Source organism: Aythya fuligula, chromosome 2, assembly GCF_009819795.1.
Source record: "Aythya fuligula isolate bAytFul2 chromosome 2, bAytFul2.pri, whole genome shotgun sequence".
Taxonomy (NCBI): Eukaryota; Metazoa; Chordata; class Aves; order Anseriformes; family Anatidae; genus Aythya; species Aythya fuligula.
The window spans coordinates 39,479,638-39,496,313 of record NC_045560.1 but is presented as its reverse complement, the minus strand read 5'-3'; the positions used below and the strand labels follow the sequence as shown (position 1 = coordinate 39,496,313).

At 34.5% G+C, this 16,676-nt stretch overlaps 1 protein-coding gene across 1 annotated transcript in view; it reads left to right on the top strand.

Annotated features, from left to right (window-relative positions):
• ZNF385D (zinc finger protein 385D) overlaps window positions 1-16,676 on the top strand; it is a 428,814-nt gene that overhangs the window by 333,180 nt on the left and 78,958 nt on the right. Inside the window, exon 4 of the mRNA XM_032180709.1 lies at window positions 789-899. Within this exon, the coding sequence (XP_032036600.1) occupies window positions 789-899 (111 nt within the window). The remainder of the gene's footprint in view (window positions 1-788; window positions 900-16,676) is intronic.

Below are 16,676 nucleotides of genomic sequence, written 5' to 3'. Positions count from 1 at the left end.
CTGTCAGATGCTTCTTGTAAAAATAACGTATAAATCATTTCAACCAATAGATTTGGGGAAGCTGATTCAAATTTTCTGCCAAAATTCCCCCCTCCCTCCCCCTTTTTTTTAACAGCATACTGCTAGATCAACTTTCTGGTAGAGTTTTTTTCAGAATAATGCTTTTCATCAAAGTAAAAATTCATCCTTAAGTAGGGTTTATTGAAAAATAAATTGTTTTTTCTAAATGCCTATGAAAATAATCTTTGGAGGATTTGTTTTTTTCATTGGTTGTGTGGAAGATGTTTTATTGAAAAAGATCATTTATTGGTTCCTCAAAAATTATTATTTTTTCACAATATTGAGCTATTGTGTTATTTGGGAATTATTTTTATATAATAGTCCTTCACATTTTCATTGATTGCTTATTTAGTAATTTTATATAAAATATTATTGTTTTATTTAGTGTACTAGCTTATCTTTGTTATAAAAAACATAAATTAATAAGTAAGTTTAATTAGTGTTTACAGCTTTTAGCTTTCGTCAGTAAAGGGATATTGGTACATATAGAATACTACTAAGGATACGTGTTTCAAGATAGCTAACAACACTTTTCTTTGTTCCTCACTGTGTTACCTTTTTGTAAAACTGCATGAAATAGAAATATTATTTTTCAAAGAAAAATAATAGTTTTCTGTAGTGTGGAGTATGGTTTGGAATGATGTATTATCTGTTTTGCAACTATACAAAACATAAAATACAGTGAAACAGCAAAAGCTTTTATATTTCTTTTTCTTCTCTCTTTACAGATGGACCCAATTCAAAAAGCTGTAATAAATCATACATTTGGGGTTCCTCTTCCTCATCGAAGAAAACAAATCATATCATGCAACATTTGCCAGCTGAGATTTAATTCTGATGTAAGTTGATCATTTTGTATCAGATTAGAAATATGTATTTATCTTTTAGGATGTGCCATGATTTGCATAAATTGAACCTAAATGAAACATTGTGATTTCAGTTTGTGATTCAGCAGATGAAAAGGCTGTAGGGTGCTTCAAATAAACACAATTATCTGATAGTGTTTATACACCAGGCCAGATTTTCCCTGCGGATATATCTCTGCAAGCTCATCAACTTCAGTTGTGCTGCACAGAGTGAAAATAGGAAAATGGATTGATCCATTACTGCTAATAGGGCTGAAATATTTGCTGGGTCCTAGTTCTTCTATCAGTCCCAGACACAGTTGCCTTTCTTTTCTTCCTGTAAATATTAGATGTTTTTCAGATGTGTTTATCATCTTTGTGGATTTACCTTCCATTTTCTACCCTTACAAAAACACACCTTTTTGGTTAGAGTTGTATTTTATTACTCCTATCTTGAGAGTACAATCTTAATAGTAATACTAATAATAGAAGCTGGTAATTTTTGTCTATTGGCTCCTACCCTGCATCCTCTCATTCCTTCAACAATTAAATAGAACAATCTGATCTGGAAATGTTCTCTAACACACTGAGGAGACCCGTCCCTTGTAATTACTCGAGGAAACTGCACTGTGGTACTCCTTGCCAAGGAATACCTCTTCTGTCACAGAAAAGCCTCTCAGAATTCAACTCCTTTATTTCCTTCTCCAGCAACTTTGTGTGTGAAGACAAAATCTGACATAGTACTACATATTGTCTTCTGCTATTCTAGTCTTCCCAGGGAGTTTCATGATGTGGGCATTGCTGATGGAAGCTTGTCTTCCTGTTTCAAATGTTCTTCAGTTATTACCTGTTTGCTGATTTACATATGGGAGTTACTTATGTAGATACAAAAATGTTTGAATTTATATTGAAGTTCAGCCCAAAAACATCCACAAGGTTCCTTACTCATGCTAGTCATATGAAGAAGTGAAAGAACTCTTGTGTGCAGCTGTTTCTTTGTTGGCAGCTATTTATGAACATTTAATTAACGTATTTTTAGCTTATCAATCATGTATCAGAGCCATAAACTTGTCAAACACTTAAATTGAGCCTTGAAGTCTTCTGTAATGGATTGTCCACGTAGGTATTAAAATAATGCAGCTTTCTTCATTCTCCTCTGCTTTTTATTGCTTAGCAAGAATTTCAACAAAATCCCAGTCATGATTTTCTCAATAGTGACTATCACATACTTAAGGTTCACTGAGGACTCTGGGTTTTCTAGTTCATGGACTGAATGCACACTCTTACAGCATTGACATCATTCTCAAACAGTGATGCAAATCATAATAAAATATCTGGAACAGTCATGATCCTCACAGATAAAAAATAAGAGAATCAAAATAGGATTTTCTGTTTAGAAGCTAGGTGTCAGAATTGTGACTGTGAATACTGAGCCATTCGCAGTGGGACTCTGATGAACAGAATTTTTAAGGGACAGCGGAGACTTCTGGGCCACAGCAGATCCCTGTGACTGAGCAGCCTGGCTCATTGCACATAATTTTCAGCTTCATCTGAAGAAAGAGTATGTCATGCTGAATCATGCTGAAACATAGCTAGAGGAGACGTCAAACACCACAGTGTTACGTATCAAAGTGAAGCATCTCCTTTACAAAGAGGGAATACCATTTGTTAGTCTGCAAAAAGATCCAGGCAAAAGTGAGGTTGAATATGTCATTAAGCTAACTTAATGACATATTCATATGACATTAGTATATATGCAACTCAGATTCATACATGGGGCAGAAAATTTTCCAGCTGACAGAAGCTAGGTATTTTCCAGAAGAAAGTGTTTGAAATAAAATAAATAAATAAATCTAAACTGAAGGAAACAAGATATTAGTAGACACCGATAATTCTGACTCAGAGGACTGGTATGCCCCCATTCTGTTCCTCTTCTGCTGCTCTTAGAAAGGATTCCAAAGAAGAGAGGGGGAAGAGGCAGCAGCCAATTTCAGAGTTATCTACGAACAAAAACAATGGTTTCAGTGGAAATCTATTAATATAAGCTGTTCACAGGAAACTCTTGGAAGAAAAGCTGTACAGAATACATTGAATTGCCCTTTCACACCTGCAGGTGCAAGAGTCTTGAATTCCAATTCACAAACTCTGTTCAGAGGAAGTTTGTTCTAATGGTCCTCTCTCTGAAAGTAGATCAATGCTGTTACATTTATGCAATGGGAAGACCTTACTGAGTATCTTTTGCTTTCTCCTTTTAATATTCACCTAAATTTTAAAGCATTCTCAGTGTTTCTGCTATATAGAGATTAGGATTCCAAATGTTGTCCAATGATTAACTTGGGAAGGCATCTCTTCCCATTTTCTCTAACACCAAAAAGAGATTTGTGGATGTCTTTATGATACTCTCTTCTCATTCAGTGTGTATAGTTATTACTGATGAAATTCACAAAGTGCTCTGCTGAGGCTTTTCAAGAAATAACAAGTAGAGTTCTGCTGTAGTTTTAGAAATGCTTTTCTGTAAAGTGAGTGGAATGGACAGAGCTAAGTTAAACCACAACACTTGGTTGCTTGGGTAATTCTGAATGTCCACTGTGGTTTTTTCTTCTAGCAAAAAAGTGCAGATTTAATTTTGAGGCTTAAAGAAAAGGTTGCTTTAAAAAAAAAAAATCAACTTTTGGTAATCCAACTATTTAAATACGAACACACACTGTAATTTTTTTTTCCTATTATTATGAAAAGGTTTTCATTTACTGAATATAACTACTTTTCATTTTCATCATATTTTGTTGAACATGATTTAAAACCGTAAGAACAATAAATAGCTTTCCTGTTCAGAAACCTAGGGCTTTGTGGCAGTACTACTGATATATCTTTATTTTTAGATGCTGGAGATAGGTTTTATCAGAGAATAATGAATAGAAATTCCCATTTACTTACTGCACGACAGTATTATGAAAATGTTTACAATAAAACTGGTCTTTGAGATTTTTCATTTTTGTAGAGAATACAGAATTTTATCCTCTCTGATACAGACTTCTTTCAGTGCAGAAGAGCTTTTTTTTTGGCTACATGGTATCAAAATTACATTTCAAAGAAAAATGAGAAAAGGCACTACAATAGTCTCAAATCATTTAGCTTCTTTCTGAAGGAGTTATCTATAAATCTTCATGACAACTGTGTGTTCAGTATTTCTTTTTAAAATAAATCTTCTCATACAAGGGAAGGGAGGAATGAACAAGTAAGCAAAGTCTGTCCATGCTGAGAAGAAAAACAAACAAACAAAAACATTACAATAACAGAGGTAGGTTCATAGAATCTGTTTCAAGCAGTGCACTTTTTTTTTTTTTTTTTTTTTTTTTTTTTTTTTTGCATTGAGGGAAATCTGTTTATAGCATTTGCATTTACATTGTGCACCAGGGCAATAGCGTGTGAGTTGCCCTTTAGGTTTTGCCAGCTGCTGGATGTTATTGAACCAGTTTAGAAGATCTGTTAAATACAAGCTTTATCATAAACATTAAACTTCTGCTAGAAGCACCCTGAAAAATAAATTCCGGCTAACCTGAGTAGGACAACTCATGTGCCTACCCTACAGGTAGATGTTGGAGAAAACACTCTGCTAACATGAGAACGTACTAAATGACAAAGAAACCCTATGACTTCAAGGAGAAAAAAAAAAAAAAAAAAAGTTTACCAAGTTTTCCTCATTTTTTGATCACCTGTCTTGATTATTTGATCTTGTTTTGCCTGCGTTTCTAATTTCATCATTTGATCTAAGGTGTAACAGTGTCTGCTAACCATTTTGATTCTTGCAAAAGAAAGGGCTCTCTTACTTTTCTGTCGTGTTAAACAGACACTTGGCTTCAGCTTGCCTTTAGAGAAAGGTTGTTTTGATGTTTTGATGTACTCACAGGATGTGAATTCCATTATGACATACTGTAAAAGTATTTCCAAATATGCCAGCCATAAATAATTGCTTGTCTAAGATAGAAACAGTGGTAATGTTCTCCTGAAAATCATGAGCTGAATGCTCATCCTGGAGTCCTTATTTATTGTGTTTTTTTGCCTTGTTTTTCTCCAGCCCTCTAAAGCAAAGGTACTTATGAAGTGATAAGCAGTTCAGCTATATGAATTTGTCAGGATTCAAAGGGTTCTGTTTCAGTATAAAACAAACAAACAAACAGAATGCTTTGGAGAATGAAGATGCAGTATAGATAGTATTTTACTATGGTTCTCACTTTCATGGAGAAGCAGAACCAGAGGTCTCGTATCCTGTTTAGGTTATGCCTAGTTGCTTGGTATCTAAAACAAATGATCAACGTATCAGTTTGTAAGTATCTAGGGTGATACTTACAGTTTGTAAGTATAAGGTGATAAGAAACTGACAACATGAATTTGTTAAGCACAAATCCCGTCAAACCAATCTAATTTTTTCCTATGACAGGGTAATTGATCTAAAGGACAATGGGGAATAAGTAGATGTGATATCTTCTGGCTTTAATAAGCATTGATAAAGTTCTATGTGACAGCTTTATAAAGTAAGTAGGGAAGTATGGTCCAGGTAAAATTGTAAAATTCTGTTGCACAACAGATTGAAAAACTATACTGAGAATAGTTGTTGGTAGTTTCCTGTCAAAACAGAAGAATGGTACAAGTCAGGATCTGCAGGATCCACACCTGCTGCTACTCTAAATTTTCATTAGTGATGTGTCTGAAAGAACAGAGAGTATGAATACTAGGTTTCTGAATGACACCAAGATGGAGGGTGACAGGTACGTGATAGAAGGTAGCAAGTTCAGGAATGTAGTACAAAATGTATATCCTGATTCGGAGAAAATAATTTAGAATTCCAATGAATGCAGTAAATACAAGCACAAAGTATTGTATTTAAGCTGGAAAAAGCAAATGAGCAAGCAGTAAAATGAGAAATGTCTGGCTTAATGAGTAAAAAAGACTTACTGAGTATATGTTGTCAAGGTCTAACTGGGAAAAATTACATATACCTGTAGACAGGTAAACATTCCACAGTATTTAAAATTGGCAATGCCTCAGATGAGAATCATTTACAACAGTGGTCATCACACTTCAACAAAAGCATAATTAATTGCAAAATACATCAGAATACATTAGAATACATCAACAAGTATGACAAGATGTGAAAAAATATCACTTGGCTGGGGAAAGTAGAAAGGATTGTATAGATATAAAGTGAAGAAGACAATGAAAATATAGCAGGTTTGGAATATATGAAAGCAGATTATTAAAAGCACAGAGACCGACTGACCTTTGTGCTCCTTGGATTTAGTAGAAGAATATTCAGCTTAATTTGCTTCTTTGATTGTTTGTTTTAATCAGAATATTTAGTGAAATAATTCCAGTTACAGTGTTTGTGAAATTCTGGAATGAAGATCGTAGGTTTGTGTATGGGCTCCCTGTCAGTTAACAGTCTTAAAAAGTTTGACACCCAGTTCTGAGGATGGCCAGGAGTGCTCAATGCTATCCCAGAGCTGAGAGAGAGATTAGATGGCCTTGCACGTGACTAACTGCAAAACTGTTTCTGTGGTTTGAAGGAGTTAACAGAGATTTCATTTCTTGTCTGTGCCAAGCAGTAGTCACACCTGTTCTGAGCTTCTCCAAGGACAGAGAAACTTTCAAAGTTTGTTCTTTGAGAACCAGGAAAGGCTGATACAACTAACTAAACGTTATTTAGCATTTCACCTTCCTGGTTTCAAAACTTATTCTCAGGTTTTAATTGTACCTCTGATTTTGAATTAGATTAAAATTTAGAATATAAATTAACCCGTAGATTTAAAACCCTGCTTTGGCATAAAATTTAGTATTAAAACAACAATTTCTGCTTGAATTGTAAGACACAGCTTTCTTAAAGTTGCTTCTTGCCATTATCATTTATTACCAGCTTTCAAACGCATTTATGTATTTTCTTGGGGCAATTTTATTTCTGGTTGTTCCAAACCAATATACCTCCCTTCTGTGAAGTTATCAGCCCAGTTCTTTAAGATTTTCTTGCACAAACTCAGATACTCAGCATCTGCTTCAAGTTAGTGTTACTCTGAGGGTATAGCATTAATTGCAGCACTTGTACCTCACTGAGAACAAATATTCCAGAATTAACTCAACTCCTTATATGGCTAACTCCATAACTTTTATATATGTGTGTGTATTAAAAAACAAAACAAAACAAACAAAAAAAACCCCTACACACTCATCCCCTTATGTGTGTGCATCTGTGTGTATATATATTTGTCTGTCTGCATGCACATGTGCATGTGTGTGTGTGCTATTTCTTTCTAATAATGTACAATCTTTTCTGTACTGTGAAGTTCAGTGTTAGGAGGAACAAATACTGATTTCAGTTGTGGAATTGCGCATGCCGTTCATTTGAGATCAGAATGTGAGTCAGAGTGGAAATATACTCATAGGTCAACACTTTTCCAGAGATGCTGGTTTATATTATTCACTGGAAAAAGTAGCAAGTAATTCAGAGATTTCTGAATATCTGGAATTTATGTCAATACACTATGGAAATCCAAAAGATTGCTAAAAGTATTCAAGATATTTTTGGCGTTCAAAAAAATAATACAAAAAATAGAATATTTTTCTTTTATGCTGCATACATTACAAATTTGTGAACAACACAATGTTATTTTGCTCATTGTATATTCAGAGGATTCTGTTTTTATAGGCCTATGCTGCACATTTTAGAAACATTACCTTCTTTTTCCTAGACCATAGTTTTAAAGCTCAGGAAGCAGTATGAATTGCAGTCAGGTCCTATGCAAAACTAGTCTTTCCCATGCTAGAGAATTAGAACTTTTTTTTTTTTTGTCTGTATGGACTATTTTGAAATAATATATATTTATTTTTTAAATTTAAATTCTATCTTCTCTCAGATGTTTTGTTCTAGGTAAACTTTTGTTTTGTTTTTTTCATGTAAGAACTAAGTAACAATTTACGAAGTAAGAAACCCAGAATAGTCTACTGAAAAACATGCATGAATTATGAATTATTATTAATATTCTGAAAACCTATAGTTTCTTGAAACAATTCTAAAATGCTTAATAAAATATAAATAAATTATTTTTGCTGTATATATTATTTTTTCCATATTTTTTACCTTCTATACAGTACTATGATGCACCTGTATAATGTAGAAGCAGAAATTATAAATGTATAATACAGCACCTTCCTGTTTAGCTTATGAGTACTTTTGGAGGTGTTGAACTGAGGCCTGTGACTGATACCCTAAGGATATATATAATTACCTTGATTGACAATCACGCATACAAACCAAACATTTTGGTTGATGCTCAGTAACCAACTCTTCACTAATCCTGGTACCTATCTCCTCTTTTGTAATGAAAGCAATCTGTTCCATGTAAGAAATCTCTGTACTGCTACAGAACATGGACCAGCCCAGTGGTATCAGGCTCACAGAAGCATTGGCAGGGACAAGAAGATATTAGAGAAATAAAGTTTTAAGTTACTGATCTTTTAAAAATCCTGCTCTGAATGTAAGCTGATTGCTAAGTCTGTTGTTGATAAGGACAGATGGAGTCACTTTGTGTCCACAGTATTCATACTGCAAGATATGCTTTCCATCCAAAATTCACTCTTAAACCACATTTAGCAGTAGTTGTTGAAAAGGGAATCTCTAAATTCAGGAGAAAGCAATGTCTAATGCTTACAGCTCCCTTCACAAGCACAGGCTGTGGAGGATGTTCAATATCTATGCCAACTGAACGTCAGTCATTGTAGAAAGGTGATCCTGGAGAGATTAAAACTGTCAGTTGATCAGCAGATGTTGCTGTGTTAGGACTTAAAGATGCTACAAAAGAATTGCTTTATACTATTTTTTTTGTTCATTTTTGTCAACTCTGCTCATCCTACTTGGTTATTTCATTTCCAAAGCACTCACTTTTTTTTGATAAAAGAAATCAGTTGTGCAGAAGGTTTGACATCTCTTGAAAATTACTTGAGTTTGCTAGAAATGATCTGTGAATAGGTAACGGCTCTCTTTTATAGTCCTGTTAATAATTTGCAGAAGATTAATGACCAGTGTTCTGACTGTGGAACATGGAGACAAATTGGTTTAAAAGGTTTCTGCTTCTGGCACCAAAGTGAATGGTTGCAATATTTGCCCATTGGAGCCAACTTTTAACTTACGCTTGGGTTTAGATGATCTTAGAACTACAAAGAGCAGCAGAAAGAAGAGAGAAAGGCAGAGGTGAGAGTACTTAACAAGAGAGAAAGTCTAAAATGCTTGTTACTGTCAGAAAGTTTTCCTTCTCTCAGAAATTATTAAATTGAGATATAAGAATGTATCAGGAAACATGAAACTGAGGAGGAAAAAGAAAAAAAAAAAAAAAAAAAGCTGGCATAAATGATATGATGGGTCCTAGATTTTCCAAAGTCTGACTTTAATGTTAGGAGTGCTATATAGATTCTCTGTCAGTTAGTAAGATGACTTGCAGACAAATTTCATATATGTATCTCCAGTGGTTTTAATGAATTGGGTCCTATATCTACATTCTTTGGGCTATACTAGTGTCAGAAAGATTTTGTACCTGGTGAAGGGTGGGGGGAGCATCATGGGAGTTAGATGCAAATTCTAACATTGGGAAGGTAGTGGGCAGCTGTTGTTTCTTAGGTGTCTTTGGCAGAAACTGTGGAAACAAAGATAATGCTTAGTATTATTCAAATGCACATTGAAAAACACCATTACTTACCTGATGGAATTAGGAGGGAATTAGTACAGACAGACAAACATATAAAAGGGGCAAGTGTTCTTCATGTTCTGATTCTCTCACATGATCCATTCATAGAAAAGGCTGCCGCTCCAACTGCAAGGAGAGAAACCTCTGCTTTATCACTTATTCCCATACACTTATTTATATTTGAGGTATTTTTTCCTGTCACCTTCCTCAGCCCAAATGTGAAGTAAATCAGTCAAATATAATATGCAACTGAAATTTATGAACAACTGTGATGGGAACTCTTGCAGAAACCACTTTCAGTAAGCGAGTCATCACCAAGAAAGAAACATAAATTGCAAACTCTTTTCTGTGTCATCCTCACCCACCTTTGTTTGGCCTTTTCTAACTTTTTGCTTATAGATTTATAAAAATAATATATATATATATATACACATCTGAGCATCTGAGATTCTGGATTATTAATAATAGGTGCAGATAAATTTAAAAATAAAAATGACAACATATTGGCTGTTCTCTGTCACCTATCAGTGATTCCTTTTCATTAGACTCTACTTACTTTCTTAGGCATTGGTAAGGATATGAGAAAAAAGGAACAGGCAAGGATGTATGCAAAAGTCTGGTCTACAGAAAGAGCGCATAGGGAGAAAATGTTCAGTTTTGTTTGATGTGGATAGATCTTTATTAAAGTGAGTTAACTGATGACTATTCAAATATATTAAAGTGAGTTAACTATTTTTTTTTTCTGAAAATGCTTTAAATATAGTGTTTTTTTTTTATTATTATTATTATTTTTTTCCCTTGGCTTTTGCTGGTTATACTCTCTTCTAACAGCTGTAAAACCTTTTCAAATAATCTTACACTAACTCTGGATACTTTTTTTTTTTTTCCTTTTTGGTCAGTAGAATTGCACTCCCTGGGATACCTGTGATAGTCTTCTTTCTGTATCTGTGCAGGCAGCTCTTGTAGCAAAAATAATAGTTCATTTTGTGAGAATTACTATTAAATATAACTGTCCCTGATGTAAACAAATTCCACTTCAGAACCTCCAGGCCTGACTTTTTCAGCTCCTTTTTTCTTTTATCACTCTTTGCATGTCTTTTACAGTCTCGGGGGATATTGTTATTCCATGTACTCAGTCACATCACAGCTAACAGCTGGGAGTCTGATCCTCTGAATGAGTGGAAGTGCAACCCGGTATCTGCTTTAAAAAGCTTTGTATTGGAATATATATATTTAAAAACAGCACATATTGGAACTATACCTTTGAGGGTATATTTCCCTCACTCGTGCATTTTTTTGATCTCAAATGAAAAAAAAAACCTTTAAAGGTTTAAAATGGCCAAAGGGGACTGACTTCTTTTCAGGAAAGAATTCAATATGGCACTTACACTGAACTTCCCCATGGCCTTTAAAAGGCTGATTATGAATTCAAAACATGTATTCAAACTGAGGCAATGCTTTACTGGTAGAGCATACAGTTGCTTCAGTATATGTAGTTGTGTGATCGGTTGATTTAAAACTATTTTAAAAATAAAAGGATTTACTCTCTTTGGGGTTTATATATGTCTCACTGTGTCAAGGTAGGACAACTATAGGTACAGATAGGTACTATAGGTACAGGCAAATTTACTAAATTCATGTATTAGCTCCTTTTGTATGGGCTTAAATGTTTCTTTTTCTTCTTTATAAAGGGTATTTTAGAAGGTAGGCCCTAAACAGGTTTTATCCTTTCCCCAGCATAGCCTATTTTCTCTGCATCAGTGGACTTGTCATGATAATCAACTTTTTTTGTCCCAACCATCAATCACTCCTGATTACAGCTGGGAAGAAGTTCTGTTCTGTTGATCAGCCCATCAGTGCACATAATGTTACACCTGGAGACAAGTGAAAATCATCCCTCGATGGGAGAATCACTTGCCTTCAAGCCTTTTGTCTGAAGTATTTTAATTTACATTTAGAATCTTGTTGCAATTGTCAGTGCTTGCTTTGATTTTACTATTTCTTGACAAAAATAGTAAGTTCAGTTGATCTTTCCCTACATCATTTTAAGAAGAATGCTTTTCTGTTCCAAATAACATCTGATGTTGTAACTTTTCACTTCATTGGACAAATATTACTATAATTATCACTATATAAATTAAAATCTAAACAATTATGGGGTACTTCACTAGGAGGAACATAGCGTATGTTAGCCCAGAATTTTTGCAAAAGCTATTTTATTGGCTTTTAATCTAATACTTAGCTAAGGTAATATTTATCTTTAGAATTCAATTTATTTGAATTGTTTGTGTAACAGATTTCATAGCAATGAAATCATTAAAAATTAAAAATCTTTCATTTCTTTGAAGGAAATATGTCTTGTATTGTTCTGATTGTAACTGAATAAAGCACTTCTGTCAATAAGTGCATTCTATGTATCTAAAGCCAAACATATTTTCTTCCTTATAATAAAAGTGTAACTGAGTTGTCACAAGTATGATAAAAGTTCATCTTGAGTAAATACTTTGTTTTGTTAATAACTTAAATATAACTTTTAGTTAGCTATCAGAATAACCAGACGTAGTTTAATTGCACCATTCATTTTCCTCCCACAGTCCCTTTTTAATTTTTAGCATCTTTTTAAAAAGAACCTGTATATTTATAAGAAACCTGTAAGCCTGATACTTCAGGGGCTACAGGATGAAGTGTAAATGAAAAAGAAAGTAGAGCATGAGAGTATGGAGTAATACAGATTTGATTAGCAATCATGTTTTTACATAAAAGGTTTAATTAGCAGCAGCTCATTTTCCTATTCCTTCTGGCCATTTTCTGGACAGTGATATATTGCTTTTTTGCAGTGAACCATGCCAACAAATAGAAGGTGTTATGTTTTCATTAGGTGCAGATGCTTCAGCATTATTATCTCTCACCTCGATCTACACAGTGATACAAAACATGTCCAAATGTCATAATTTAATAGGCCAAGGATATATACAGTAATTTAAAAGAAAAAAAAAAAAAAAAAGAAACAACTATGGCATACTTGTTCAGATGTTTTATTATTTTGTTCTTAAACTGATGATAAAAGTACTAAATTGCAAATCAAATGATCTCTCAAACAGGCTCATTCCTTATGCTCTGTCTGTTTAAATACCCTATTTGCCAAATACAGAATTTCATCACTAGTATTTGGAAGTTATTCTTCCAAAGTGACATCCTGTTTATTTCATGTTTTAGTAATTAATATGAGTATATTGCAACATTTTTATTTTACAGGGTATATCAATCTGCATTACCTTTCCAAAGACTCTCAGCACTTATGACTGTTATGACATAACAGAAAATTTTCTTTTGTTATTTAAATAGAGGCATTTGGTGGTTCTTCATTAATACAATTCTAGTCAAAGAGCCTGCCACAAGGTACTTGTCACTGCTTGTCAATTTCTTCTCTAACATGATTTTCATACCATAATCTTATTCAGTTATAAACAGTTAAAATAAATCCAGTTTCTAAGATAAACGTGTTCTGAGAAGCAGCAATAAGTGAGCAACAAAGTCTGGAGATGCTGGAAAACCTGGAGTATATGGAAATAATTAGCACTTTCGGCACTGGAGGAATGAAGATTTTTACAGTATTATATTGCATATAAATCCCAGTGCCTAGGATTTATTTTTTTTTTCTCCTGAAATTAATTTACATGACTAATTTGTATCTCTCTAGTGCTTGAAAAGTCTGTAAGAATGAAGCTTTCTTCAAAGAAAAGCTGTGGAAGTGTACATTACAAGATGCGTGAGTTTTCAACAAAATACATTAGAAATGGCACAATGCCATTTTGGGTATTTTTCTAGAGCTTAATTAGTGAAACAGGCCTTATTATCAAGGCAAACCTTGCTGGTCATGAGATGCAGTGAAAAGCCTTCAGTCTTTGTAGGCTTGTCCCAGTGCTTTTGGAGTTAGTGCTGCCAAAACAACTGGTAAGAAGTAAGGAGGGAACAGGCATTTTGGAGAAGGAGCAGATGCAGGGGCATTCAGCAGCAGGGATATCAAAGAATGGAGACTGCACTGAGAAAGAGAAGCTCCTGGTACTGTCTCTTGGCTAAAATAGGTTTGATTGCACTTACTCGTTTCTATCTTATAGGGATGATTGTATTTTCACAAGTACAGACTCATTCAGTCCAAGCCACAAGGTCGGTCGTCTTTCCAAGATGGATCTAACTCTTTATTATACATGTTGTGCGTAATAAGTGAACTACATGTTGTGCAATATGAGTAACTATAAAGGAAGACAACTTTCTGTGGAGTGGAAGACATGCATTTCATTCTTGACAGACCTCTGCTACAACATGGTATGGTCTGAATTATTCCGCAGTAGTGATCTTAAAAATTGTAGCATTATTATTTAATCAGTAATCTACTTAAAATCCAGAGAATGCTCTGTCTCTTTTATACACAGAGCCTACAGCTATGTATCTGTGCAGCAAACTCTGTTCTCTGCTTTACAGGTGTGTAAGATGAGATCTTTTCCCTAGAGAGCTTATTTTCTAATAAATCAGAAATGAAACAAGAATATAAGGTAGGTAGAGCAGCAGGGTAAATGAATAAAGGGAAAAATACTTTCTGAAAACCATTTTTAAGAGTTTTGTTGAAAACAAAGGGTTTGTCAACTTGCTAGACAACATTTGAGAACATTTGAAATCAGGCCTGGAAAAAAAAAAATCTAAGGGCAAATAAGAATAAGTGCATTTTCAAGACTAGTAGTTTATGTAATAGTTGATTGGGGTAGGTGAGTTTTTCTAAGGCATGTGAGAGGGAGATAGAGCTGTGTAAAAGAAGAGACAAACAACACTGAAAAATGTGTGATGGTGCAGAATAGTAGATTGCTGTGGAAAGAAAGGAAACTCTGTCAGAGTTCATAATTAAAATCTGGGCTATAGTTGTATGTATAGTGACAGAAAATAAGTGATTTGAGGAATGTGAAATTTTAGGTGGCAGAGCTGGAGAAAATTTATAACCATTCAAGCTCAACAATCATAAAATCTTTGGTTGAATCGAAGGAGAGGGCAAAGTCCCAAAGAGTGTGTCAAAGCCCAGAGAAGTGGAAAGGCTTGAAGGCAGACTGATGAAATATATTAATCTGAAATACATCAGTCTGGCCAGTCTGGCCAGCGTTTTGCAACTGAAAGGAGGTTTGTCATCCTCCAGCTGGTGTTACTTAGGGTTCAAATCTTCTCTAAAGTCAACCCTAATGAATATTTATTTTCTTCCCATGCTACTTAAGCCCGTATAAAAGCAATGATGGCTATAGTCTGTCAATTAGATCTTTTATGGTATTTGTGCTAAGGAGTAATAACAGAAGCAATTCTACAATAGTTTAAATGGGTAACTGTTATAAAACAACACAGATTACATTTTTTTGTTTGTTTGTTTTTCTCTCAGAAAATGTACTTATATGAAGAAATATACTGGTTTTGATATCCTTGAATAGGAAAATGAAGGTCAAAAATATTTATTTACTTTCCTACTCAACGTGCTGTTCTCCTTTCCTCCCTCCCCCCACACGTCCATATGAAACCATGTTGGTAATTCACTATGGCTGCTCCTGACGTGAAACAGAGTACTAAGAGTGACTCATGGTGAGCAGTATAGCCACTTAGAGTAATTGGATTATGAATTTTTATCTATTTCTTCAAAGTGTTTGTTGTTACAGTCACAAGAATCTGTGTTTTGCAGGCATGACTCCTTTTTTTTTCCTACAAAAATAAGTCCCACCAGTTATTATGCATTTTAAATCAAGAGCTTATATTGACTGCAAAGAGATGGATTTGTACTATAGCTAACAAGTCAGGAATTTTTTTAGTTGAGGTGCTAACAGAGGCTTACCTCATTTCAGAATGAGTTTACAGAAACAAGAATTGCATGTTGAACAAGGCAGAGGCCTTTAACATTTCACTGCAAACTGTTCTGGTGTGTGCAAAATGACATTTTAAAAATTATGAGTGATGGGATGGTCCTTGAGGCCTTTTGGCTGTGGATCAGCAAAGTATACTCATAATTCTCTTTTATCAGCTTAAATAAGATAAATCAACAGGATAGTGATCTTATCATTAACATCAAATCTTGAGTAATTTTCTGAAATTCCTGCTCTGGAAATAACCACATTTTCAGGCCTACTTACTCAATTAAAGCTGTCAATTTGGTGGCTGGTGCGGGCTTATTGTGTGATAAGGTCATTCTTCATTTCTGTTGGTTTAATGAACAGAGGTGGACTCCACCCATTTTAGAGATGTGACTGGTTTAAATGGGGAGAAGGAGAGAAGACTGTGTCATCTGACACTGGAGTACACCCATGGTGAGTAGTGCTTCAGGACAGAAGCACAGTGAAACAAATATAGAGCTAACTTTTTTGAAGGTGGAGGCTCTCTATGTAATTACTCTAGTGTCCAAATTCCTGACTCGTTTATCTTGTGGGCTCCAGCCCTTAAAGCTTTATTAGGAGTTTGTGTACAGCTGAAACAAAGATTCCCATAGGTAATAAATTCTGTTGCTGGCTTCTACACTGATAAGCTGTAAAATCAAAACGCTACTGGGGCCAATGATGTTGACTGTCTGATAGAGTGGTTCTCAAATAAAACACCAGGAGGGGTTGGACCCAGATTCCTGAACCTGCGGAAGTCCTAGACTTATACCGACTGACTGCAAAATGTTTACGCTCAACTGAATAAATGGTTTGGCTGTAGATTTAATATGTTGTTAGCATACAACTTCTCATCATGCTACCATATTTGGACTAGTAAAACCTTTGTTTTAGCTGGAAACCTCTCCACCTGGCCAGTTGTCTGCCTGAAGAAACTTTACAAAAAAATTAGATTTATGATGTATCAACGTGAAGGTGCTAATATGTTGTAAAACTGTGAGCTGGAAGTATCTGGTTTGTATGAGGAATGCAATTCAGTTTATTTTTTAGGAGATTGAAGAGCAAAAACATTGAGGCTGAAATTACATCTGCAAAGTGAAATTGAAGAAGCACTGAATTAAAGATTAAAACCTTAGCCCTCTATAAAG